Below are 26,677 nucleotides of genomic sequence, written 5' to 3'. Positions count from 1 at the left end.
TTTAGAAAACAACCCTGAGACAATGTCTTTATACCTACTTACCCTAATCCTATAAAAACATATTGGATTGCACACCATAAAGGAAATTTGCTTTCTTACATATTGCTAAAGTTTCTTTTCTTCTTTTTGTGCTCATCATGCATAATCCTGTCCTCCAAAAAACCTACACGCACTCCAACTTTCAGTATAATTTTTCCCAGTCACAGAAGGAACATTACGCTACATTCACCCGAAGAGTAATACACAGAGACATCTTGACTTTGACCCAGAAGACATATCTTCAGATCTCAGCACAAAAGGGTTTTTATTGCAATAGTAAGCAATTTCAGAATAAAGCAGAAGTTTACAGCTTTATCTGAGAAGCCATGCGCTGCATTACAGCACTTCAGAGAAAATCCATTAACAGAACAACATTCAGTATTATTGAGAGAAGGGGGGAGGAGGAGATCGCTGAACCAGTGCTTCCCAGCTGGCAGTGGAAGTAGCAAGTGGAAAAGCTGGAGATGAATAAGCTTTGGTCTCTATTACCTAACTTAATAAAATAAAGGTAGCTGACTTATTAATCATCCTGATTACACCAGAGGGAGGCTAAGATCAGCTACGAAATGGAAAAGGCTCTGTTAAACACTGTACAAAGCGAGAACTACAGGATGTGTTCTCCAAGCAAAGGCAAATGTAGGGTGGATATGAAATATGATGCAGCCAGTTGGTGGCAAATGTCCCTCTAGTCTCATTATTGATTTATTTACTAATTTTGCAACATAATTCAGAATGAAACATTACAGTGCCGAGATATGAAAGGGAAAACGGCAGAGGGGAGGTGGACCGAAAGGCCAGGAGCAAAATGAACCCATATAACAGTGTCAGAGTGCGCTGAGGCAAAGAACAAGGCAGTTATGGCAGTACCTGTGACTACAGAACATTTAATAATGGGGAGGAAAGTAAGTGCTAGCTGTGAAGAGTGCTTAACGGCAAGTTCACTGCCACCACCCCAATACACAAAAAGTTCAGTCACCTGTAATTAGGCTTAATTCAGCAATTACATGGCAAAAATCATAAAGCAAGGAACAGAACGGTACTTCTCCTATGGGAAAAATAACAAGTCTGAGTGATTTATATATTGCATCTACATCCAGCAGGGCAGACATGCTCACTTTCGACCAATTCATGGACCGAGGAGGAAAAAAATCCCATTGGTGCACTAAGGTTGAATATTTTAATACAGTCAAGAGTCTTTCAGAGGCACTGCATTTCCAAACAAGTATTCTTAAGGCAGCCCATCCAAGAGATCCTTGTGTCTGGCTTTACTAAAAGTACCAAGAATGCTGGAATCACAGTGATGCCTGATAACACCTCATTTCATTATACACAGTCACATCTTGATAAATATGGTACACTTCAGAGACATTCACTCATCCTCCCAATTACTGAGCATACCGACATTCTAACAAAAAAGAAATAAAACACAACGGTATACACAAGTGCCACGTAAAGCACTCAGATCAGCTGTCCCTTTTAAATGCCACCAACTGGCTTCTGAAACTGAGATTAGAAAACATCATTTGCTATATTGTCAACAGCAAAACACAACCAAAGAGAAATCATCCACGTTCTGAAACACTTCCCTGTGGAAGAGAGGACTGTGCATTCCAGCCCCTATATATAAAATTATTATCTCGTATACTATGATTGTACATAAAATTATATACGATGTACAATGTACATGAGATGTATATTATGATATATAATTTACAGCAATATATATTGCTATAATATATGACGTTTCTTTTAAGTAGACCACAGCTTCTATGCAGCAAAGCAGAGCAGACACTTTGAGAAATTCAACTTTATATGTTAGCAGGCTGAACGCTTGTATTCCAAAACACTCACTCAGTATATCTCTGAGGATCAGCACAGGATTTTACATTTGGATTTTCTAGTTGAAAACTGACTGGTCAGTTCTACATGGCATTAGAGTTTTTGAATGTGGATTTTCCTTAACTATGGAACTGCCCCATTCTTTTATAAGCATGAAGGTATTAAAGGACTGCAGCCTATAACAGGCCAAAATACACATGAAGAAAAGTTCCCTGGAACATGTGCTATTTCCAGTAATTTTTGTCTTGAAAGGTAGGGAATAACCTCTATTAAGATACTCACGATACACTTGAACATCCAGAAGATCAAGTGGGTATCCAAGAACATCTGCAACTGGATTCCATTTCCAGAGGCAGGTCTGGACAGGAGGCTGCATGCACCTAAATTCCTCAGCCCAGGACAGTGAAAAATGCTAGAAAAACACAGAGGGAAAGCAGGCTCTAAAGCCCACAATACGCAGCTAGCACAAGCATTTTGGGATCTCTACCTCTGCCCCAATCTGGGCACCACGATTTGTCTGTAATGAAGTCAAAATACAAAAAAAAAGGAATTGCCATGAAGACCACACTGAGAATACAGGAAATTACAGAAACTTCTCGATGTGGGAAGTCAAGATTTCAGTGTTTAAATATTATGCTTATTACATTGCTTTATTATTAAATAATAAAGCAATGATCTATTGTGGTATCTATGCACATTTATTAGCAGTATGAGGTGATTCCATCAGACTCTCTTTCCCCAACGAAAGATTCCTACACCACCACTGGGAGATTTTCTTCATATGGACGGAAAAGAAGCTCTGTTCTTTCCAGGCTACTTTTTACTGGAGGAAAGAAGAACATGGGAAATCCCATTTCATTTTTGAAACTGAGAGGACAATACTCATATCATTCTTCCACAACTCCAGAGCAGTCCAAGTGTAGCTAAATGTGTTTTCCTTACCCACCTGATTGGCTCAGAAAGCATACACACTTCAAAAACTAGTAGCAGTACCACTAAAAATGATGCCCAAATGGTTTGGGCTAGCTCTAGTTCGGGAAAAGAGAGTTCCCTAAGCAGCATTGCTTCCATTTTGTAGGCTGTAGGGCAAATCCAGCCTTTTCAAGAGAAATGTCTATGGAGTATTTCAGAGTACTCATTTTCAGCTGCTCCATTACTGTTTCAGAGAAAATGATTTGCCATCTAAAGAAGCACTTAATTCACAAGACATTTCTATTACCTACGGAATGAGAGAAACACAAGTCTTCCGTGGTAATGAGGCGTATCTAATTTCCGCTAGAGGTTTAACTTTCAGTCACGTGAAAACCAAAGAACTAAATGCTCTGAGCATGAAGTTGGCTATTTTATTCTAGTTGAAATGCTGTTCCTTGCCCAACAAACTAAGCACTCACAAACACTGCTTTATTTAAAGAATACCGTGTCGTCTGCCTTCACCAAGTTTTCTGAAGGAGCAGAACACACACTGAATTTTCTACTAAGCCTCACGCTGTTTTCTCTGTCATCTTCTGTAGCGGACGTAAATGGACCTATCTGAACAGACATAATTAAAGTGGGTGAGAGCAATAGCAAATCTGACATTGATGTGCAGTCCAGAGGATATGAAAAGCTTGTTGATGAAATTAAAGCAGTTGGAGGAAACCCAAGGTGCTTACTGAATGACTGCAAAGGATCACAACACTATCACAAATGTCAGCTGAAGACATACCCATTGTATTCCTCAAAAAGCCCAAACTTCTAAGCCAAATAGACAGTGATGTTTTAAATCTTTTCTTCTATGGTATGCTTCCTTTATTTGGACCATTAACCAACATACATCTCGGGGCTCTGCTGAGTAAGCCTTTGCAGTGTGGAAGAACTAAACTATGTATTTCTTAATACCTTGTATCCACTCTCAAGTGAAAATTACAGGCAGCTGAGGAGAATCTGTAACAACTTGTTCTCCAAAGTTGTCTCTATCACTATTTATTTTATTGTGAAAAATCACTACACACTTCCCGAACATTCCCCATCACCAAGTATTGCAATTGGTATTAAATACTATATTTTTCAGAGATTAATATTTATTATTACTCCAGTGCCAAAAAGAGAGGAGAAAGAGCCGAATAACCTCTGTAGTGCCTAATTTAGTTAATGATACAGTCTTTTAATCTGTTAATGAATTATACAAAGTGTTCTGATTTTATAAATTGGTGCATAATTTGAATGGTTCAGAAACCTCTTGGGGCAAAAGTACTTTAGCCTGAGAAGGTCTCCAAATTATTTGGTTTCCCTTTACACGTGGTCGTATCCTCCACATAGTGCATGAAAAATCACAAATTCCTATTATTTTGTTTGTATGTCCTGCATGAATTATTAAAGCCTTTACAAAAACATTGAGAGCGCAATCTTTCAAGCTTCAGGAGGAAAATCCAAGAAGTTTGAAGATAGCAATTAAATAAATATATTTCTCTGTGAAACAGAGAGGTACACATATACAAAATTCTTTCTGAGACTTTTGCTCTCTGAAAATATTTTTAGTAAAGACTGCAACAACTTAAAACAAGTTAATGCAATCTCTTTTGGCAAAAGTTGTCCTTAATGCTTATCCTTAGAAGTGAAATTCTCATGCTATACTCACTAGCCGGCCTTACACTGTTCATGAAGGTAAAGAGTTCCCAAGCTAATTTTGAGAACTCAAAACCTGGCTGTACTTTTTATTTTTGTACTCATTCAAAAGCTTCATTCACTGTGAAATATTTACGCATCTGTCAAAGACTTCCACGCACAAGGGCCAGAACAGCATGAAACAAGTTTTAAAAGACTCCAACCTGGCAGAAAAGAGTTTTTTTGAGAACGGAGACTGAGGAATGTGGCTCTGGGCTGTTTTCCAAGACTGGCAGGATATGCCAGCTATTCCTCTGGGCCCCAGAGGAGAGGAGTGAGGGTATGGTTATGGCACAATTTATTGCTGAGGCACTGAACACTGCTGAGACCTGCTGGGAGCTAGAAACAAGCTGCTCCAGTGTTTGCAAAAGGAGATTTTTGCAGGGATGGTGAAAGGGCCACACGCTATCTGCTCTTGTCTTTGCCATGTCACCCATTGTAGCGTTCACACTCTCAGCCCCACGACACAGGCTTATTCCACCCTGATTTAAAACCACCTTCTGTAAAAGATCTCTGTATTTTTGTGGTGGCTCCAGGATACTACAAAACTGGGAGGTTCTCAAACACAGCCTAAGTCCAATTTAGCATGAAATCTGTCCTATGCCACGTAGAAACACATGGTACAGAACACGTGTTCATCCTCTCCACTCAAGATAACAGCAGCCCAGGAAGGCCACAAATTACAGTATGAAGAATTTGTACAGTGCAACACGCAAAGGTGAACTTGAAGGCTTAGGAAAGCAGAAATAACTTCTATTACTGTCACTAAAAGATACATTCTTTTTCGTCTCTTCAGCCAACACCAACGCCTGACACTTTTGGAAAGCTAAACCTTATGTGTTAAGTAAGCAGACTCCTTTATTATTCTTAGCTCTAGGAAATGGAGTCCCTGTGAACATAGGCTATTGCCTGAACAACTTAATTAGTGTTTCTGATGTTAGAATCTATCAGAGCAAACTTACACCTCACTCAAAACAGAGAGAGAGAAGGGGAATATATCCTACATCTCCAGAAGCAAATCCATTGATATTTTTTCCTAGCCCAGTGAAGACATCAGCCATTTAGACACAGCACAGTTCTTTTCTAGTGAGTCATCATATCGTCAACCCTAAGGTATTTCAATTTCTGTGAAGTAAAGGTATGACAGCAGTCAGGATGGAACCGACCTGTTGAAATCTGAGAAATGCCATTCATCACCGATTAAAGTGACAGAAGAGTACAAAGATTGTTTTTAAACTATTTTCTATAGTATTTACTTTCCCATCTTGCCTAATTAATGTTTATATGGCTGATGACACAAAGTACAGAAAATTGTCCTTGTCTTACAAAAAGAAGCTACAAGTGAAAACCCGAGTCCTGGAAGCTGATGATGTCGTGATGTATGAGTGCTAACAAAACATACTTGACCAAAAGGATTGTAGCTGTCTTCCAGTATAGTAAAATGCATTGCTTTTATTGCAAAGCATTAATGTTTCCAATTACCACCCCCCCCCACCCCCACCCCATCACAACATTTTATACCTGCTAGGCCTGAATAATGACACCTTGTTACCAGTTTTTTGCAATTAAAATGTCATGTAATGATGTTAGTGGTATTAATTGCACCAGTATAAATTTTCTAAATTCTGCTTTCCCTTACAGCCACGTTGCTCAAATAAAATCACAGTGAAGCAATACAGCTCACTGAGAAAGCAATACAGCTCACTGAGACATGCTGCCCCAGCCTTTTGGAGATGTGCTTTATTTACATCCCAGATTTTGACAGCTGCAGTTTCTGTGCTCAGTGTTTGGAGGCTCCACTACGGGTCTATATTAGGGGCAGCTCTGAAGCAAATTTCAGTCTGCAAAGTGGGTGAATGCACAAGCAAAGGAGTGCTGTACCTCTGCCATCTCCAGAGGACGAGCAAAATACGGATTTGGAGGGGCCAGTGCTGTCAGTCCAGCCAGCTGGGGGCAGGGGGGGCAGTTGTGCTCCCCATCAAACCATCTGCTTTCTCATTTTCAAGTCTTTTGGCAAAAAGGGAGATCATGGCATAAAGGGAGCACTCCTCGCTGAATCTCAACACAAAACCAGGGAATTGTCTTGATATTTGTAGAGTAAATAAATTTTTTACCCTATGAGTTGTTCTTTGTTTTGTTCCACAAGGGTGGGAGGAACATTAGAGACGATGACTTGCATGTCCAACTGATTGACCACAGAGACCTGGAAACAAAAGAGTGAAATTCAGTTGGCGCTCCCATGCATTACATACTCCTGATACAAAAAGAATGGAATAATTACTTTCCTGCCTTCACAGCCATGTCCTGATAGATGGATTTCTCACTTCTAATTCTGAATAAAAGAGCTGGGAAAACATGCTTTGTTTGGCAGCCAAAACCAATGAACAGCAGGCAAAAGTTTAGCTAGAGCTGTAATTGCAGGACTACATCAGAATTAATGATTTTTAAGGTGGGGACTACGAAACCTCTTCTTCATAGCTTAGACTTTACTTACAGAATCACTGCTCTTGCAAGTGCCATATTCAAAATTACTTAGCATTTTGGTATTTTTTATGACTTGACTAGGAATATCCAACCTTGGAGATATGCAATTTTCACCAAGGTAAATGCAAATACAAGATTAATTCAACGAAATCAATGGTACTTTTTTAGAAAATCACCGAGGAAATTGTCCATTTAGTTTGAACTTATCAGTGAAAGTTTTTATTTGAATCTCCTTTTTTTTTAAGCTTCTCCCTCTATATAGCATAAAATTGTACATAACCATGTACATTTTACAACTTAACTTTTTTCTTTAAGATGCCAGAAAAAAATTCTCTCTAATACACCCAATACTTGTGTGCTTTGTTTAAAAAATAAAATAAATAAATAAAAAATTCCAGGATTCCACCAAAGAACAGACTGACCTCAGAGCAAGTATCTCACACTAGTGTTTTCTGCTACAAAACCACAGTGTAACTCTTCTGTTTCTCAATGGCAGGTTGGACGGTCAGCATGCACAAGGGACTACATGCATGCTTCATATTCAGCAGAGATGGCAAACGCTGTGCGCATCTCCCGATCTAGTCTCCTGAAGCTATTTTTATCCCAGGAAAAGGCTGCCTTCCAGTGAAATGATTGCATGCTTTTTGCTCCCTTTTAAATATTTTTTCATTTTCTAATAGCTCTTTCTTCACTAGCACAGCCAACCTCCTCTTAGGTTGTGAAAGGAACAGTTACTGTCCCATACTAGTGGAGAAAATGTTTCCTAAAACTTGGCTTATGTCCATATAGACCTGATGGCAAACATTACACTCCAAACCTATACTCCCTGTAGAGGATTCTGGAGGTAAATTTGGAAAATTAGGACAAAGTTAAACCTAATACATTAAAAAATGAGAGTAAGCCAATTCTATTCTAAAACAAACAACCAACCCCTGATTTTCAAGAGAAGCCTGAGCCCTGTAAGCACTTCAGCAGGCAAGCAATAATACACACTTTCACATCAAACACTGCGTCACCAGCTTTGAAGCTTAATTTAACTTTAAATATTTAAATGTTCTTGAAATGTCATCAGATACACTGATCAGCACGTACAGACTACTGTGTAAGAAAAACTGAATTATAATGAACTCAAACTGAATTTTAGACTAAGATCATTGAAAGGAACTCTAAAGCAGTGATCAGATTAATAGAATTAACTACATTAACCAATTCAAGCAACCCCTATGCCCCTACGTACCGACTACTGCATAAATGTAACACTTAAAAAAAGGCAATAGTTCTTTTGATATAATTGTAATACAATTACAACTACTTGTTCATATACAAAAATACAAATAAACCCACATTCATAACAAGGTATAGTAGAATAGGGTGTTCAATAAAAGTCAATAAAAAGTTAAAGCTACTATAGTAACATTAACTTGCTTTCTGTCCACACTTGTAAAGGCTTCCATTTTTCAATTATAAATAATAGCATTAAGTTGAGGAACTAAGTCCAATTTAATTACATTGTAACAAAAGCTGGGAAAAACTGTTCCCTTCCACTGGAGAAGAGACAGAAGCATGCTTGGGGCAGAGGTGGGAGGTGTGGGAAAGCCAAGGCTACTCCTGAGGCACCACCATCACTGCTTTCTGCAAGGTTTTTGGGGCACAGTTATCACCCAACCCACCATTCCTTTAAAAGCTTTTGCTACTTCCTGTCTACTGAGAAAAAAAATACACCCAGGTGCTCTGCTCCTAAATAGCAGGCACCAGCCTCAATTATAGGGCTGGAAGTCAGCAAGTTCAGATGTCTCATGTCCATAAGTAGCTGAAGAACACATTGCTGGGAATAGGCAAGTTCCACATTAAATCAGAGTAGCAGCACAACCAACTGGAAGTCTTCAGCTGAGGCAGGGAAAACATATAATTGTTGATAACCACTAGCCTGTAAGCAACATCGCTTTGATCCCATGCTTCATTCGCTAGGTACTTCACAATTTTTGAAAGCAAACAAGGCAGAGCCTACAGTCTTGATTGTTGTAGAGCACCAATGGATTCCTGGGAGTAGCTAATGCTGACAGCTCAATGAGGAAGGGGCCTTGGGACCCTCCTCCAAACCCCAACAAACATTTGATTAAAGATCATATCATAGTGAATGTTCACTATCCACACTTACTTAATACCTTTAAGTGCTTACTGACAGCAAACTTACTTTAAAACGTCATTTCTTATTTCTTTCTTTTATCTCACAGAAGATAAAAAGGGAAATTCCATCGCATGGAACCAAACTGTAGACCCACAGATGTCTGAACTTGAGCCATCCTGCCAGTCCCAGTCAGCAGGAACAGACCGATATCCTTCACTCTGACGGTCCCCTACAGCATGAAGACATTTTACCAATGGATTTGGCAGCTTCTGCTGCTCACAGAGCTGTGCAAGTGCTCTGAGGAAGCCTCCTGGCCCCAGTTCTGGAGGATACCTTGCTCTGATCAGGTTCTTCCCAGTACTGCCCCTCTGGTGTTGCCACACTTCTTTTCCCTAGACCTCCTCCCAGTGTAAGCCTATCTTCTTCTGTCGCATCTTATTCTTTTGCATGTGAGTAATTAAACTGATTTCCTTCATCTATGTGCACTCCTTGAGCTTGTATTGAAAGGAGTAACACCTCCTAGTGTGAGAACCTGACACCACGGTGACAGTAGGACAAATTCTGATCAAATGATGAAGCCCAGGAACAGCTTAGTCTAGTTAGAAAGGATCTTCACGTATGGATCATGCTGAGTGCAAACCCAAACTTCCATGGTGGAATGGTGTCAGTCTGTCATTGTATCTACAGCTACTCTAAACTTTCACACCTTCCTCAAAAACAGAGTGTACTGCTCATCATCACTCACTCAGACAACCTAAAGATACCTCTATAAATTAATGAGACATACTTCACTTTCTAATTTTAATGTCGATACCTTCTGGCTATATTTTAATATACCATTACTGCATAAATTGCATGAGAATGCCCTATCATTTTGGGAGGTCAAGCATGAGGACATCATACATTATGTTTATTTGCTGAATTCCTGCATAACTCAATATACCAAGTATTATGGCTATCATCTGTATCATTTGACAGTGTTCTCATGAACTAGATAATGCACTTCATCCCTATGACATTATGCTAATATTAATCCAATCCATCAAGTTATAGAGGCTTTAAAGAAATTAAGCTTTGATAGTTTCTGGGACTGCACCAAGTCAATGTCCTTCACTCTGCCCAAACCCCCGAGCTCAAGGCCTAAAGGTGGTGCCAGTTTTGAAATGTTGCTTCCCTGAAAACTTGAAAGTACAGTTTCAGCCCAAAATTATACCTTGTGTCTGTCTCCCTTCTGGACATGAGTAACTAAGACATAGCCAACTAAGACATGGCAACCTTGGCTTTCCCCAGTAAGTCACCTGAATTCTACCTTTCCAGACTGTTTGCTGAGATATTGCCTCCACAGCATGATACACCAGATCTCAAGTTACATATTCATGTTAACATAGAATACAGCCCAAGTTAGCAAGTTTGCAGCTTGGCTTAGTTACTGGGGTTACCGTGCTAACTCTGCTTCACAGCTTTGATACAGGAGCTGGCTGCACCTTGCTGGCTTACGGAACAGGTGGATATGATCTGTAAACGCTTGTGTCCAGCCACACAGATCTGACTTGTTTGATACTTCTAATGCATGAAACCAGCACTTTCTTTGCTACCATCTGGGTTCAAAGCACCCAAAACATAACCTAGGTCCATGTTTAATGCAAACAATTAGAATCTAAATTAAACCGTTAATGATGGCCCCTTGAATCAATAAAATACTGAACCTCTTGTCTAGTGTGGTAACTGAGATCAGTATCTCTCCTGTGAAACATGAGCACAAGAAAAAGCTTTATTTCAGTGACTTAAACAGATTAAGTACACACAGTTTATGGCCATCCTATAGGTCTGCCTGGAATAAAACTTTGTGTAGTGTGTGAATTTCCTCAGGAATTATTCTGTAAAGATAATGCCTGGCTCATACTTACAAGTACTTCTGCTTTGCTGCTCAGTCCTTTTCCATAATCGTCAGTTGCAATGACCTGAAACTTGAAATAGGATCTTCTCATATTTTTGAACAGCATAGCAGTTTTTATTAGCCCTGTGTAAGCTTCAATCACAAAACCTTCTTTACCATCCTTGATTGGAGGAATGATGAGTCTGTATTGCATGGCACTGTAATTCCCAGTGTCTTTATCATCAGCCTAATAGGAAAAGGAAAACAAGCAGAGGCAAATAAAGTAAACATGCATGCAAAGAATCATTAACCTTGTCCTTTAAATAAAACTGCATATTGGTCCAGCAAATCTCTTCCACTCTGACATTTAAAAAAGTAGATCACAGAGAGCAGATATTTCTATTACTTGAAATGGTTCATTTAACTTTGCTGCATACAGTTTTGCTTTTCCAGCAATTTCTTTCTCCTGTGTTGGCACATTAAACTGCTAAAAAGAAAAAAAAAACACAAAAAAAAAAAACCCCAAAAACAAACAACAAAAAATGCCTGACAAATATAAATGGACTTTTCAAGTCTGCAACAAACTAAACAGGTAAGAAGAGTTCAATTCTAAGAAACATCCACTGCCAAATTCTTGTCGACAATTAAATATTAAAGAAAAAAACCACCAGCAATACATTCACAAACTTACACAACATGAATGTCTTCGCTCTTTCTTCCCTCTTCGTAGAGATATTCTGCACTCTCACTGATTGAGCACATGTATTTTTGGAGTAATGTCATAATTTTTTATTAAAAAAAAAAAAAAAGTAAAAAGAAAGGATTGTGTGGCATTCCTGAAATGCTGCACAATGGATCCAATGTACAGACGCAGCATAGGACACAAAGCTGCCCTGGCATTCTCCCCTTGCTGAACTGCTGCAGAATTAGGACACAGTGCTGGCAGCAATGAGGCAGCCCTATGAGCTATGTTATGTCACCTGCCTTGTGCCTGACAACCCTGCGTAACCCTGTTATGGCTTCTCCAGACCTGCTCCTTTGTACAAATGATATTCCTGTTCAAAAGGTAGTACCCATATTCAGATACGAGTGTTTCTGAGGACCCTTATAATGCTTTCATGTCCTCCATTATGGAAGGGGTCAGCGAGATGGTAGCTAATTACCGCTTGTACATTTGCCCACTCATTAGACTTGGGCACTGCCTCAGCATCTGGGACACTTCAGCATCTATTAGTAGGCTTTTATCAAAATATTGGCATGACTTCTTAAGCCTGTAGCTTAAACTAATGTTGTAGAAAAAACACTCTTAACTTCAAAAAGATGCAGGTGTCTGTGTAAAATCTGCACTTCACCATGACTTAAAAACAAAACCATCGCAATCTAGTCAGGGTTTATGGCTGCATGAATAGCTTACCATGATAAGCCACTGCCACCTATAAAAGCATTATCTGTGCAAGGTCATTAAGCCTTCAGTAAACAGCCGCTGATCATCATTAATTGTTTCCTCACCACCAGTGGACAAGATCTATAAGGTGGAAACTTAGTAAATTACTAACTCCTATTTTGTCTTTATTTTCTGATAATTTTCAGGGAATACCAGTGAGGAGATGCAACAAGCAAATCTACGCAGCTCAGTGATTGCACTGCACACCGTCAAGAGATACCCACACAGATGAACGATCCAGGTACTCAAAGCTGTATGTGCTTTCCATGCTACTCCAACTGCTATCAGACCAGATGGAATAGATATAACTATACAGCGCTTAAGCAATAATATCTGAGCTGGTTTATCTAGAGGTAGCAAACATGTTTCATATAGCAGACTGCTGCCCTGCTGAGCTGCCCAAAAGATGAGCTCCCACAATGACCCTGGCTGCCACTCATCACAGAGACAGAACTGTTTAAAATGGTCCTTGCATCCTTGGTAAATATTTTGTTTTCCTCTAAATTGACAAAGCTTTATCTGGCTTGGCTACGAAAAGCATAAATATAAAACGTGTTAAAGTGTTTGTGTTCTCTGCTTCTATAACATTTTTATAAGGCTTTTAAAATCAAGGTTACTACCTCTTGGGTGATCTCAAACCCCTTTATTAGCATTTTTAGGAAAGATGGGGAAGGTTAGAAGCTTTCTGAAATTTACCTTATTCTGTCAGTCAAAAGGTAAAGATAGCAGTGAGCTTTTCCACAGCACTCCTGCTATCCAACTGGCATGGGTAAATACAACCCCAAAACACCACGAAACCAGCAGACGGGAGCTTGACAGGTGGATTTTCAGGACTAGGCTCATTTTTGGCTTTAGCTTTGACAAGTAAATTGCTGAAGGAACAAATATATGTGAAAACAAGCTATATGGCACAAGGAAGCGAGAAAGTGGCTGTACCTAAAAGTCAGGTTGATATGCAGGTGCTAACAGTCATTACGGGCTGAAAACTAAATGTGAGCACTCAGCACCGAGCTCAAGTCAGCCCTTTTAAGAAGTGCATAAATGCCTGATTTGCACAACAGGTTAACTTCATTCCTGCAGCAATACAGCTTCAGTGACCATATCGGAATCTTAGTCCCACCACAGTTTGACCTCATGTGTTCTTAAATTAGCATGTCGTGGCAGGCTGATCTTGGCCACTTGCCCAAGGCCCACCCAGCCACTCTCTCACCCCCTCCTCAACAGGGTGGAAAAGTTCACGGGTTGAGATAAGGACAGGGAGCTCACTTATCGATCACTATCACAGACAAAACAGACTAAACTTGAAGAAAATTAATTTAATTTACTGCCATAAAATATATTTGGATGGTGAGAAACAAAGACAAAACTTAAAACACCACCTCAGCTGTGTCTGGCCCTGGAGCCATTGGAAGGGGCTGTGCCTGGCCTGGGGCAGCCCCAGCCTCTCCTCCCAGAGACCCCTCAGCTCCTACCTGGGCATGGGTACCCTGTACACATATAAAAATCAGGTATTTCTTTTCAAGTATCTGTTTTTAACTAAATGCAAAGGAAGTCTTAAAATTACAACTAAAAGATTCCATGTGATTACTGTTACTACTAAAATTGCTCTGAGTAAAGAAACAGCAGGAGACACTTGAATACATAAAAAATAGTATTTTGCAATCCAGCTAAAAGGCCGCCTATGTGCCACCCAAGAGACAAGGAAGAAACCTCTTTGAAAATTATTTCATGGTGATGCAGACCAGCTAAATTTTTTAATTAATAATTTCCTTGCCTCATACCTAACAAATCACTGTGCATGCATCTAAGTATGGGCAAGTACAGAAAAGACAAGTCTGGAAAAACCCACTGACCTATCCACACTCAGCTTTGCATGTTGGTAATGGAGCTGGGGGGAAAAAACCCCAAAAAATCCTGGAACCCCATGTGGCATGTTCTTTGGGATGTGAGGCACATAGCATCAGGGAGGGGAGCAATATCTGATCTGGCTCCTTTGGAGTCTGCACTGTAGTGAGACAGGATTTACAGCAACTGCCCAGCTAACTGGCAAAGGCTCTCTGGAGTTGCCATGCAGGATGAGCATTACACCCTTTCAATAAAAAGCCAATTTCTTTGTTAAAATGAATTTATTAGAGTGGTTCAGCTGGGCCATAAGGCTATCATATTTTTTAATATCAGCAAATTCTTTCTGAACAGAAAGATAAGACTTTTAATAGTAGTTTGTTTCAATAACAACAGAAATCAATTTCACCTTCAGCATTTCACACTTGTATCTGTGTGAAACTAAGGACAAACAAAATTTGGATCCAAATGAGGATATTGATATTGCAAGCACACACATTAAATAAAGTCAGGTTTTCTGAACAAATGTCAAAACACTACTGTAGTTGCTTAGAAGTAACGGTACGGTAAGTCTTGCAGCTGAGTTTATGCATGAAACTCCCAGTGAAAGAGGCATTTTGAAATTTTAAGCATGCAGCCTCTAAAAGCCTACATTTCAGACGCCCAAAGCTGGTAGATAGGCTACAAGTTAATTTTCAGAAGTTCTGAGAACTAAATGGCACTTTCCAGAGAAATCAATGGCCTCTGTATCACTACAGTTCAGGCTATTTCCATTCCAGAAACCATCTACACACAGATGAGCAAAGCCAGGTGCAAAACAGCCTGAGGAACTCTTAAAAATCACCAGATTCCAATTCCAAATGTTTTAACTTTAACTTTGCTGTTTCTATTCCCCCCGCCCCCCTTTCTCCACTCTTTATCCTTTGATCAAACCTAATTGCCACCCAGTGCAACGTTCAGCTTTGCAGGACCACCAGAGAGAGCTTGTGAGCTGCTGACATTAATGTACCAACTCCTTTAGTACAGAGTAAGGATGTTTGCTATTCTCGTAATTTGTCCTGAAGGTAAATATTTTTGACACTTTATTAGGAAGAGATATACGACATCTCAAGAGTTGCATTATGACTGTCAAAGAAGAGAAAGAGCTATACTTAATCTTAATATTACAGCAGTATATCTTCCTTTTGTTATGTGAAAGAAATATAGATGCCTCCTAAACTCTGCTGTGATTGAGTACTGATAAATATGTATGATTTTAGGAATTACCAGGCCAAATTCAACCTTCCTGTAACTGAGCGTAAGCGTGCTCACACAAATGGAGTTTCATCGGCATCACTGCACGCTGCCTCCAGCCCTTACCCATCCTCTCCCATGGAGGAAGAAGCACAATTGTTAGGGTGCTCCCTAACCCCATCACAAAACCACATTACACCAGCCAGGTATCACCTGAAATATGCTGCTTTAGGCCCTAGCATTGAGGGTATTTACTGCAAAGTCATTAACAGTTATTTTTTATAATTATATTGGCAGCTATCTCTCTTGGAGAAAAAAGATTAATAAGCCAAGCAATCTCGGTAACTACATCCCCTCCACAAGGACTGCCAGCACAACTCGTGGCAAGCTATTAGAAACGTTAAAATTCCTGGCACTGCAGAGGCAGCCAAGAGACGGACGCTGTCAGTGCAGGGTTCACTCTCAGAGAAGCAATGTCTAATTCAGCCCAGCACCACAGCAGCAAATGGATGAATTGTACAGCTGCTTTGCTGCCAAAAAAAAGTGCTTTTAACACATCTGTTCCCTCAAAACAGAGAGGAAGCAGAAGGGTACTTCCTGTTTAGTTTGGTTTTCACCTTTAGGAGGACTGAGAGGGAAAAAAATATTAGCTCAAGTATGGAAATATAAAGGACTCACTAGAGCTGAGCCAAGCTGCATGTCTAGAAGACAAGAGATGAAAATAAATGAGCTGAAAACCAGGAGTGATGGAGATCCCTTCAGTGGTGCCTCTGTAACCAGTTACAGTTTGTCTTAGTATGTGTTGTTCTGGTGTAATTAATTAACACAAGACTTGGGTTGCATGTGAGCACCTCACACAGCAGCTGTCCCTAAAAGCTGTCCAAATATCTCACAGCTGAGAATTTGGTGGAAAGAACTCTGTAAAGGAGGTTAAGTTTGAGAAGCAGATGCCAGGAGATGCAAAGCTACAAATTTCCAAGGCAGACTATGGCAAAACCAAACTGATGACCATGAGTTTGAAAGTGCTAGAGACAGGTAGCTGTGAAAAAGAGCACTGTAGTGAAGAAATACAGGGGAAAAAGAGGGAAACTGCAATAGCTACAACAAACTTACTGGCTTAAGTGTCTATACAATCACAAACCAAAACCGCCTCTAAAACAGTACAACGGCAGATGTGGCTTCAGAGCTGAAAAATATTCAACAATCTGTAAATTCCTACTGGCAAAAATGGTCTTGCTCTAAAAGCTATTTTTTGTGCCAGCAACTGATTGGAAACAATTGAACCTGCCATCTGCTAGGAAGAAGAAAAAAACGCAGCAGCCCAGTCCCATTCATTTTACAAGCCCTATTAGCATCCTCAGGCTCATGATTAAGGGTGACTCTGCTGGGGAGACTGGAAAACGTTTAAAATTAACAATTGCATTTAACTCTAAGCAGCTAGTTTGAATTTAGCTCCAGCTGATAAAGATAAAAACTGTAACTGTCTGATGATTATGCAATAGCTTCAGGAGTTACTGTTAATGAAGATTTTAATGCTTATCCCAAAGAAGCCACTGACAATTCTGGTGACAATATCATGCCACATGGCATTGCTTTTACAAGTCTTTCTAGGTGAGGGGATAAATGCCCTACTGTAACGCTGTGATTGTGCAGCCATAGCTATACCTCACACTGTGATATTCCCCGCAGAAATCTGCAGACTTGAGAAATGTAAAATAATCACCTTTCAAGAATGCTGCATGGAACCAAAGATTACCTAATTCATGCCTTAAATGCATCATTTGTTAGGCATACTTGCAAAGGCACACCAAGAGGAAAAGAACGGACTCTGCTAAGCATATTGTTGATCACTGATGGGCCTACTCCAATTAAACCCCAGCCCCACGGAAACTTCTGAGAAATACAGGTAGTAAGAAAAAAAAGTGAATGAGAATTGTACACTTTTTTTCCTCCAATGGTGACAAAAACCCCAAGGTGTGGAAACATGGATTGATTTTGATAGGCTGTCTCATGGGAAAATTGTTGAGTAAGGGGTGTTCCCAAGCTTCTATTTTAAAAAACGTTAGAAACTGTCCTGATTTCAGCTAGGATAGGTTTAATTTTCTTCTTAATTGGTGCAGTGCTGTGTTTTGGATTTGATGTAAGAACAATGTTGATGGCACACTGATGGCTTTGGTTGTTGCTGGGTAACGTTTGTACCAAGTCTAGGACTTTTTGGTTTCTCAGGCCCTGCCAGTGAGAAGGCTGGAGGGGCACAAGGAATGGGGAGGGGACACAGCCAGGACAGCTGGCCTGAACCGGCCAAAGGGATATTCCATACCATTAAACATCATGCTGAGTATATAAAGCTGGGGAAAGAAGGAAGAGGGAACATTTGGCATTATGGTGTTTATCTTCCCAAATAACCATTACGTGTGATGGAGCCCGGCTTTTCTGGGGATGGCTGAGCACCCGCCTGCTGATGGGAAGCAGCAAATGAATTCCTTGTTTTGCTTTGCTTGCGTGTGCAGCTTTTGCTTTACCTGTTAAACTGTCTTTATCTCAACCATGAGTTTTTCCACTTTTACTCTTCCGATCCTCTCCCCTATCCCATTGTGGGGGAAGCGAGCGAGCAACTTGGTTGCTGGCTGGAGTTAAACCATGAGAGAAACATTGGGTTTATAGCATTTTCTGCTATACCAATAGCAATTAGCACTCAATACAGTAGGTTTACATGTGTGTGCTGGGAGGGAGGGCAGACCACACAGTTGATCCATGGGATGGGATGGGAATGACCCAGCATTGTGAACACTCCAGGTATACTTCCCCCTTCCAGCCCCTGTAGAAGGTACCTTAATCTGGAAGGCATGTGCAGGACTAACAGTCTTAAAAATGCTGGAAAATGACATAGTAATTGAAATAATCTAATATTACATTTGAAAAAAAATCACAAAGGGTAGTAGTAGTTTTTCTGAAGGCTGCCAAAGGAAAAAAATAGTACTGGCTTTTATAGTAAAAAGTTTAGCAAGCTAACATATTCTATAGAGATACATTCTTTGAAGTAAATCACCTGTGTGCTTGGAATTACTGTATTATTATTCTTAGCAGGGCAAGCAGCTTCCTGTCAGAGGCCAGATGTTACAGCAGATGCACGTTTCAGGGTGTGCTGTTGTAACTGCAAATAGGCTTCAAAGTAGATTTTCACTTCTACCAAGTATGTTTTCTCCCTACAGATTACTCTATGATTCATAAATTATATTTTAAATAATAAAAGATTGTGGCTGGCAAAGCAGTTTATTTTCACACAGAAGTTGTTCTCTTGTGTACATACAAAAGCAAAATTAGAGAAGGGAACACTTTGTTTTTCACAGCAGAAGGCTGTCTCAAGGTGCCTCGGGATGGATCTCACTTTTATAGAAACTTGCCACTCTGAAGATTTACTTGTTATCCCACAGAAAAAGGAAGTACCAAAATAAATCTAGAGGTTATATGCATGAATAGAAAATAACCGAAGATTTAACATGGATGAATATGTCTGGGCAAAAAAATAATCCTGGTATTCTCTCTGTATGTAACACACAGCCATTACCCAGATTTTTAAACATTTGTTTTACTAATTGCTTTAGGGTACTGGGCAACTGCTATGATAGATTGCTTTCAAGGATTACAGTTAAGTGAAGAGTAATTGCTGTTCTCTTGCATGTCATTAAGGTAAAAAAAGCATAAAATGGCTTTATTTTATTTTGCTGTTCTGCATATTAAGATATTTAAACAGTAACAAAGATGAAGTTCTATTACTAAGCCTATCAGAAAGGGGCGCAAAACACAGCAAAAGTCTGAAATGAAGATGTGATCAACCATACTGTAAGAACCAAGTTTCCTTCAGGATGAAACTGCATTTCAGACTCCAGTGGCTCCTACTATCATCATCAAACCTCTCTGCTGGCTTCATATTACAGCCATTTCTATCAAATACAGGGTCAGCCACTTCCAGAGACTGATTCACTGGCATTTATCTTGTCAAGCTTCCTTTTCTGCAAACATTTTCGGTACAAAAATACCTTTATAAACTGAGGAGTAATTCAGAAAAAAGCCCTCTTAGTTTCTTTACTAGAATGAGGACCTCAGATATTTCCTCGTTTAAATGCACTTCAACAAACGAGAAATATTAATAGTGTGCAAGTAACATTTAAAAAGAAAGGGCTAATAACATACCATTATAGTGAAAATTCAGTTCCTACTAGTAATTTCCCTAAAGATTGTGTTGATGTTGGTTTTTGTTTTTATAGAGCAGATTGAAAATATTGTGTATGTGGCTAAAGGAAGTCTAGTTCTAATTGTGATGAGAAAACTGGGAGTTATATGGAAATACCAGTTGCAAAGAAAAACAACTAATTCTAATATAACAAAATGCAAAACAAATCTCAAACCACAACATTCATAAATCAGTAGTTATGAGTATTACATCTGTTTAAAATTAATATACACATAACAAAAAGCACAAAAAGGCCTTTAGTCATGGAAATGGGCTCATATATGTTGAAAATTCTGTGAAAAAAATGAGAATTGCAGAAAAGGGGAGCAAGCATAAGAGGTTATTACAGCACCAATCCCCATCAGGACTGTCCAACACCTGAAACCTTTTTCTGAGCACCACCAGAACTGTAATTGAAGTGATTATCCAGACTTCTGTTCTAGCTGTTCCCCCACTGCAGGCACAACGTAATCATTGCAAGTGAAAGGGAAACCCAAATAAGCAGCAACCAAGATGTACTGCAGCTGTCCTACCCACCATGGCTCCTGACTGCCCTTTGGCCTTGCATCAAATCACCAACCTGGACTCAACAGATCTTATCTGTGCATTGTGTATCCTTGATAGGCTTTAGAGGAAACAAGTAGGCTTAAAAAGATGGCTGTGTGAAATTGCCTGTAGATTTGAGATGCAATAATCAAACTCAATCATCATTTCCAGAGAAATGGTATTTTAACACAGCTCCACATTTCCTGCTGAGCTATTAGCCATATAAACATGGTCTTTAAATTGCAAGGACTAAAACACTGGTTTAAAAGTGCCATTTGAATAAATATGGTCTTTATTTATTTTCCAAGAGACATTAGTACTTTTCAGCTTTCAGAGGACACTGGCCTTAAAACAATCATATTCATGCAGAATAATTCATATGGTATATCATTAACCAAATTAACTCTAATTAAAAGTGACTTTGATAATGATTTCTGGCATTCTTCTAAGCTCAAGGTTCCTTTTTATCTACTTATAGTAATCTTTCTAAAAACCTAGAGCAAGACAACATATTATCCTATTCTAAAAGATTTTATATTCAAATAAATATTTTCAAGAGAGTGGTTGCTGCTGCCAGAAAAACGGCTGCACCTTACAGAGCTGGGAGAAGCAATCCATAGTATTTGTCTGTCACATACGTAAGCATTTTGATGATGATGAGTGTTCATATAATATTTTATTGGCCTATTTGTCTCTAAGCTCAGTTTGTGTGTAAGATTATGTACTCAGTACTAGTTTTCTTCTCTCCTGCATTTTGTTTGTTTGGCCGATGGCAGTTGCATTATTTCTTACTCCCAGTGCTGCTCACTAGGCTGCATGGCATAATTAGCACCAAGACTCAGGTGCTTTACAAAATGTTTTTCAAGAGGGGAAGACTTGTGCTTTGATGGGAGAGGGGAAATTCTGATTAAGCCACAGAGTATATTTGACAAATTCATCTAAAACTGATTCATATAAGCTACTATATTAAAAGTTTATGACTACAGCAAATCATTAAATATGTTAAAGAGGAACTAATTGTGTTTGGGTTTTTTTTTTTTTAATTTGAAAGCTGTAGTATTTGCATTGGGCCATAAAGCTCGTAGTCTTATCTTTATATAAATTACACTCATCAAAAATGGGGCATTCTTATGTGTAAATAATACCGTACAAAGACAGAGAGGTAGTTGAGAGTAACTTATTAAATGCTAAAATGAGACAAAGCTGGAGATCTGCCTACAGCTAAAGGGAATGTCATCAGGACACTAATAAGGCAGGGCAAAGCCTGAGCAGGAACTGCTCTGCACATACCCCTGCTTTCCTCTGGGAAAACACAGCTGCACGCCTAGGAAGAGAGCTGGGGGCACCTTAATACATGCCTTGGCCTGGACAATTGCTGGAAGAAGCCCCTGTGGATCTTGGTGTGGCAGGGATCGCCTGGAGGTAAGGATCTGGGCATAAACACAGCTGTTAGTCCTTTCCTGCAATACAAGCCCCTCTTGGTATTAATACCAATGTTGTTCTGACATTTCAGACTATTTTTCTTTTTAAACCAGATACATTTTTTAAAACTTAAAATATTGTTTACCTCTTGCTTGATGTAACCGGCATACTCTCTTTATAAAATAAAGACACAGTGAATTTCTACCCAGATAATAATTTTTGAACCTCCTTAGTGTCTACACTGTTAACCACGTACCATTTAGTACTTCCAAACTAACTTCTCTTGGCTCATCATTTCTATCTCCCATTTGATAAAAGGGAAAAATTATATTAGCCTAAACTGCCACTAAACGTTAACTACTGGTAAGTGCCTGCCACTATGATGATTATGCTTAACTAATTTAATTACAGTAATGGCAAATGAAAGCAGGCATACCCTGTAAATCACATCTAACTGCAGGAGCCATATCAATATCTAAATAGCAGCCATTCCTATTACTGCAATTACTCCACCCATCCATTGATCTTTTCCCATGGTGATTCTACCCACAGTGACTAGACAACAGGAGCTGGGTTGAAGCACCATGTTAAAACAGCTCCATGGTGCCCCAAAAGACCTGCCCACTTGTAAAGCTGCCCCAGCGTTTCAGCAGACTGAGCTCTCGATTGATGCAGCCATGTTAGTATGGTCTCCCTCCTGGCCTCTGATGCTCAGCTCAGGAACGCGTTGCAAACTTCAGGAAGCTGAAACTGGACATATCTGGTATCTGAACATAACACGGAACAATGTGGTGTTCATTCAAACCCTCTGCTAAAGCCACAAACAGCTTTGACTTTGAGCTTTTAGGAGAAAGAAGAAGTTTCAAGATAGATCTTGGTTTTCTGTCATGATACTTTCCTCAAAAACGAATGCACGGATAAATTGTAACAGAAGTCGAACTGCTATCTGGTACTTGTGCTTAACAGGAAATTCCAGACCCTGATCTTCAGATGTAAAAGGCTGAAGTAGATATAGGTACACAGATTACCTCAACTCAGGTATTATCTATTTAAACCCTTCCTTTGCTTTCCTGCAATAGATCTAATTCTTATTTTCAAACAACAGTATCTCTTTCTGCGACTCCACAAAAAAGGCATTTCTTGCTAGCAGAGCCAGAACAGGGCTTCCAGAACTAGCATCTTCTGCCAGACTGCCAGAAGGCTCTTGTTGGGAAACTTTTCTTGTACCCATTGAGGCAAATAAAACACAAATCTGTGCTTAAAATATAAAAATATAATTAATGACTGTGATTTTCTGTGAAGGTCTGCTGAAACATGGTTAACTAGTAAATTATGCTATAAAAGTTGTGTTACAGAAAACTTTTTGCTACTATATGATGCCAATTAAATAGTGTGCCAAATGGTTGCCTACCCAACAGTTGGGCCAAGTGTTCTCCTCAAAAAAGGAGAACTTTGCTGTACTTCATCACTTTCACATGAGAAGGTAAATGTAGGTGCTCACAATGTGAATTATCTTCACTCACAGCTTATTTATCCCTTTCCATGGTACATAACAGTTACACAACTGATGAAAAAGTAATGAGAAATATATCATTGTTACCTTGAGTTGCATTTTTATGATACAAATGCAGTAAATGGATCCTATCTCACCTCTGATCAAATGCTGTTTCTTTCTTTCTTATTCCCTCTTCACTGAATTGGGTTGTCCTCATTTCTCTTTTAATACGCCCTGCTGTTCTACAGATGTCAGTTTATCCCCTCCTCTGTACAATTTCTTAAGCATCTCACTTCACAACCGCCTCTACATATTGACAGCACAATAAATGCCTTTGTACAGAACAATGTTATGACTTGTATTAGCCCTGTCCACAGATGCAGAAACTGACATAGGTCAACAGGGGAGCATGGATATTCATATGAAGGGATATAAAAATAAGGGCATTGGATAGTGATGAGTTGGAGAGTGATGAGTAGGAGTTGGTATTAAAAACACTCCCCCCCCCCCCATACCCCCCTCCAGTGACTGACAAAGAAAGGGTGGAGTGGGAATTTTCCAAGAATTGACCTGACTATCCAAATCATCCCCTACTAATAGAAGTCTTCAACTTTCAGGTTTTCAAGCAAAATCTGTCACAGACAAAAATCAAGCGAAAACACAAAGAAGCTAAGACTGAATCAACAGAGTCCCTGTTATACCTCTAGAATGACTAATTTTGTTTAATACAAGGAAAACACTGGCTCAATTCAGAGTCTGTTCTTTATTTGGCAGCAACAATCTTATACTTTAATTTAAAATAAACACTGTCTTCTTCCCTCAGGATAATGGAATGTACTTAAACCAATTAAAATGTCACTTCTACCCCTTTAATACTCATTTATTACTAGTATCTCCTTGGAGTACAGGGGAAAAAAGTGGCAAGATTGGGTCCCAGTGTGCAGGAAGTGCTGCATGCTTTTCTGTAACAATGACTGTATGGCATTGCTGTGACAAATAACGTGACACTATTCATAATAAGAAATTGTTGGTCCACTATGAGTCTCAGTAACAATGATTTCAACCATCATAATGCGTATTACGCAGTTTAACATCTTCCAATTGTAAAAAATATTCTGCTGGGAAATACCCCATCTTCAAGGATCATCAAAGTTGTTGTCAATGACAGAAAGAATGAGAATATGCTGACAGTATCAGTTTCTATTCAAAACTACTCAGATGCCATTAAAAAATTTAGCAGCTATTAAGGTATGCAGAAGATGAAAGCAAATGCATTTAAAACTCCTATTAAGAACCTAACTTGCCCATTAGAATCAAAACCTGAATAATTTATACAGTGCAAACTATGCGTGTACTTTATTAATGTTCCTAAAAATTGCAACTTGGAAAACTACTCATTTAATTCTACTCACCTGAACTCTTCAAGGAAAGACATTAATTTGATTAATTATTGTTAACACTAATTGGAATGGGCATTGTATTTAACTAACAACAATTACTTTTTTGTCTAAAGGACAGAAAACAAGCTAACTAGCACCAACTGCTGAAAATGCTTGGTAATAGAACAATAAATCGCAGCCTGATTTTCTGCAACAAGCACTTCGTAACTGTTTCTAATTTTACTTTAGCTAAGCACGCAGTTATGTCTGATGTCATCCCCTAGTAACAACTTCTGTCTTATACCTTGTTCCATTTTGCCTGTCAGCAAAGTCAGGGAGGATTCTGCCATATGTTTTAGCAGAAACAGGTTAGAGACATAGAATTTTAATTTCTTTTCTGTCCTACTTGGATAGTCCTTTTCTGTGCTCTGACCACCTTTTCAGAGTCAAATGTTTCTGCGGGTAAAACCAGATTCCCCTCTTCACCCCCAAATGTCCCTTACCTGTATGGCAGCTCTTTTTCACATACTCCTTATCCCCTTGACTGACACACATGAATACCTGTACCTAAGAAATCAGAAACGCCTCTTCGAAAACCAGGTACAATTTCACAGCCTGTTCACATTTTGTATGATGAACTCAAAATGTAATTTTACATTTGTGTCTTGTGTTTCATTTGTGTTTCATTCACACACATAACACTCCTTTATCTAAGTGAATTTGCTATTCGGTATTCTTTATCTACTCCAGTATCTTTGTGTAGTACTTTTATCTTCAGCACTTAAAAAGTTCATGGATTTGACACAATTTTTGGTTTCCTATTTTTGAGTATGTTAAAGCTTCACTTTAAGGTTCATAGCCAGAAGCAATAACCAGCAAAATGTCTGGGGAAAAAAAGACATTAACAAAAATATTACCCCTATCTTCAAAACTCTGTTCAATTATGGTCTCAGATCAACCTAGCCATAAAATCTAGAAATATGCATCTAAAATTTCCTTTACATTGAATTAAGCAGACATCTGGTTATTTGTCACTATGTATTTTATATAGCATAAAAATCTGGTGTACCTTAAAACCTCAATATAGAAGATGGAGGAAAAGAAATTGATAAAAGGAAATTCTGCATTTTTTTCCCTGAACATTATTTCAAAACACAGTGTTGCTTTATTGCTTACTACACGATTTCTTTAATCACACAGAAATAAATCTTTAAAGTAAACACAGGCACTGCACATGCTAGAGGACTTCTTTGACTTAATTTACAAAGTCCGAACAGAGACTTCACAGTTGATAATGTGATACTTTTTTAACAAGCCTTCTGGGCTAATCACTCTTTCCAGGTACCAATATCTTTTATCTCCTCTCATCCTAATTTCTCCCTATACCTTCCCTTTCATTCAGGATTGCTACTTCTTTGTAACTACTCAGTGCTTTCCTACTCATGCTATGAGAGAAGTTGCACAGACTTTGAGCTGTCAACTGATTTTACCTGCTCAGGTTCCCCAAATTACCCCGCGGGCCGAGCACAGGTCTTTCTATCAGGCAATGTTTCATCCTGCCCGCTGAACAGTGTCCATTGCTACACCAGGAATACACTTGGGCAAAGTGGTATTAAGGCTCCTTCACATTTTTTCAGTCAGAAGACTAGCAAGTACAAGCTCGGCCACAGCACTACCCAAGCACAGCCTGTAACGTGAAATTCCTGAGCAGCCCCGTTCAGCAGGTCTGTCCCTACCTGCTGTGGCCTCAAACACAATCTGCCTGCAGAGGAGGTTGGGAGGAATTGGCATAGGGCAGATCTATATACTACGATGATCCCTTTCCAAGTTATCTTCAGTACATTCCCAGATGTTTACTTAGACTGCTGTATGTGTTTCTAGAAAAGATCAATATGGACACTATGGGGAAAAAAAATTTGCCTATGATAAGCACTACATTTTTAAAAAATACATATATACTCTGGACTAGTTCAAAAAGTAAACAAGTTTCATCTACAGAGGCTTCTCTCCAATTGTCAATGTTCAACAGTTTCCCACTTTTCTGCCATTTCTGGGCACACTTTGGGAAGGCCT

At 39.2% G+C, this 26,677-nt stretch overlaps 1 protein-coding gene across 8 annotated transcripts in view; it reads right to left on the bottom strand.

Moving 5' to 3' along the window:
• PCDH15 (protocadherin related 15) overlaps positions 1-26,677 on the bottom strand; it is an 821,537-nt gene that overhangs the window by 40,358 nt on the left and 754,502 nt on the right. For all 8 annotated transcript variants that reach the window (XM_055808474.1, XM_055808447.1, XM_055808438.1 and 5 more), the window contains 2 exons: positions 11,041-11,256; positions 6,636-6,724 (listed from right to left, as the gene is read on the bottom strand). In XM_055808474.1, coding sequence (XP_055664449.1) covers positions 6,636-6,724; positions 11,041-11,256 — 305 coding nt within the window. The remainder of the gene's footprint in view (positions 1-6,635; positions 6,725-11,040; positions 11,257-26,677) is intronic.

Source organism: Falco peregrinus, chromosome 1, assembly GCF_023634155.1.
Source record: "Falco peregrinus isolate bFalPer1 chromosome 1, bFalPer1.pri, whole genome shotgun sequence".
Lineage (NCBI taxonomy): Eukaryota > Metazoa > Chordata > Aves > Falconiformes > Falconidae > Falco > Falco peregrinus.
Note: the sequence above shows the minus strand (reverse complement) of the source record. Positions and strands in the feature narration are given on the sequence as shown.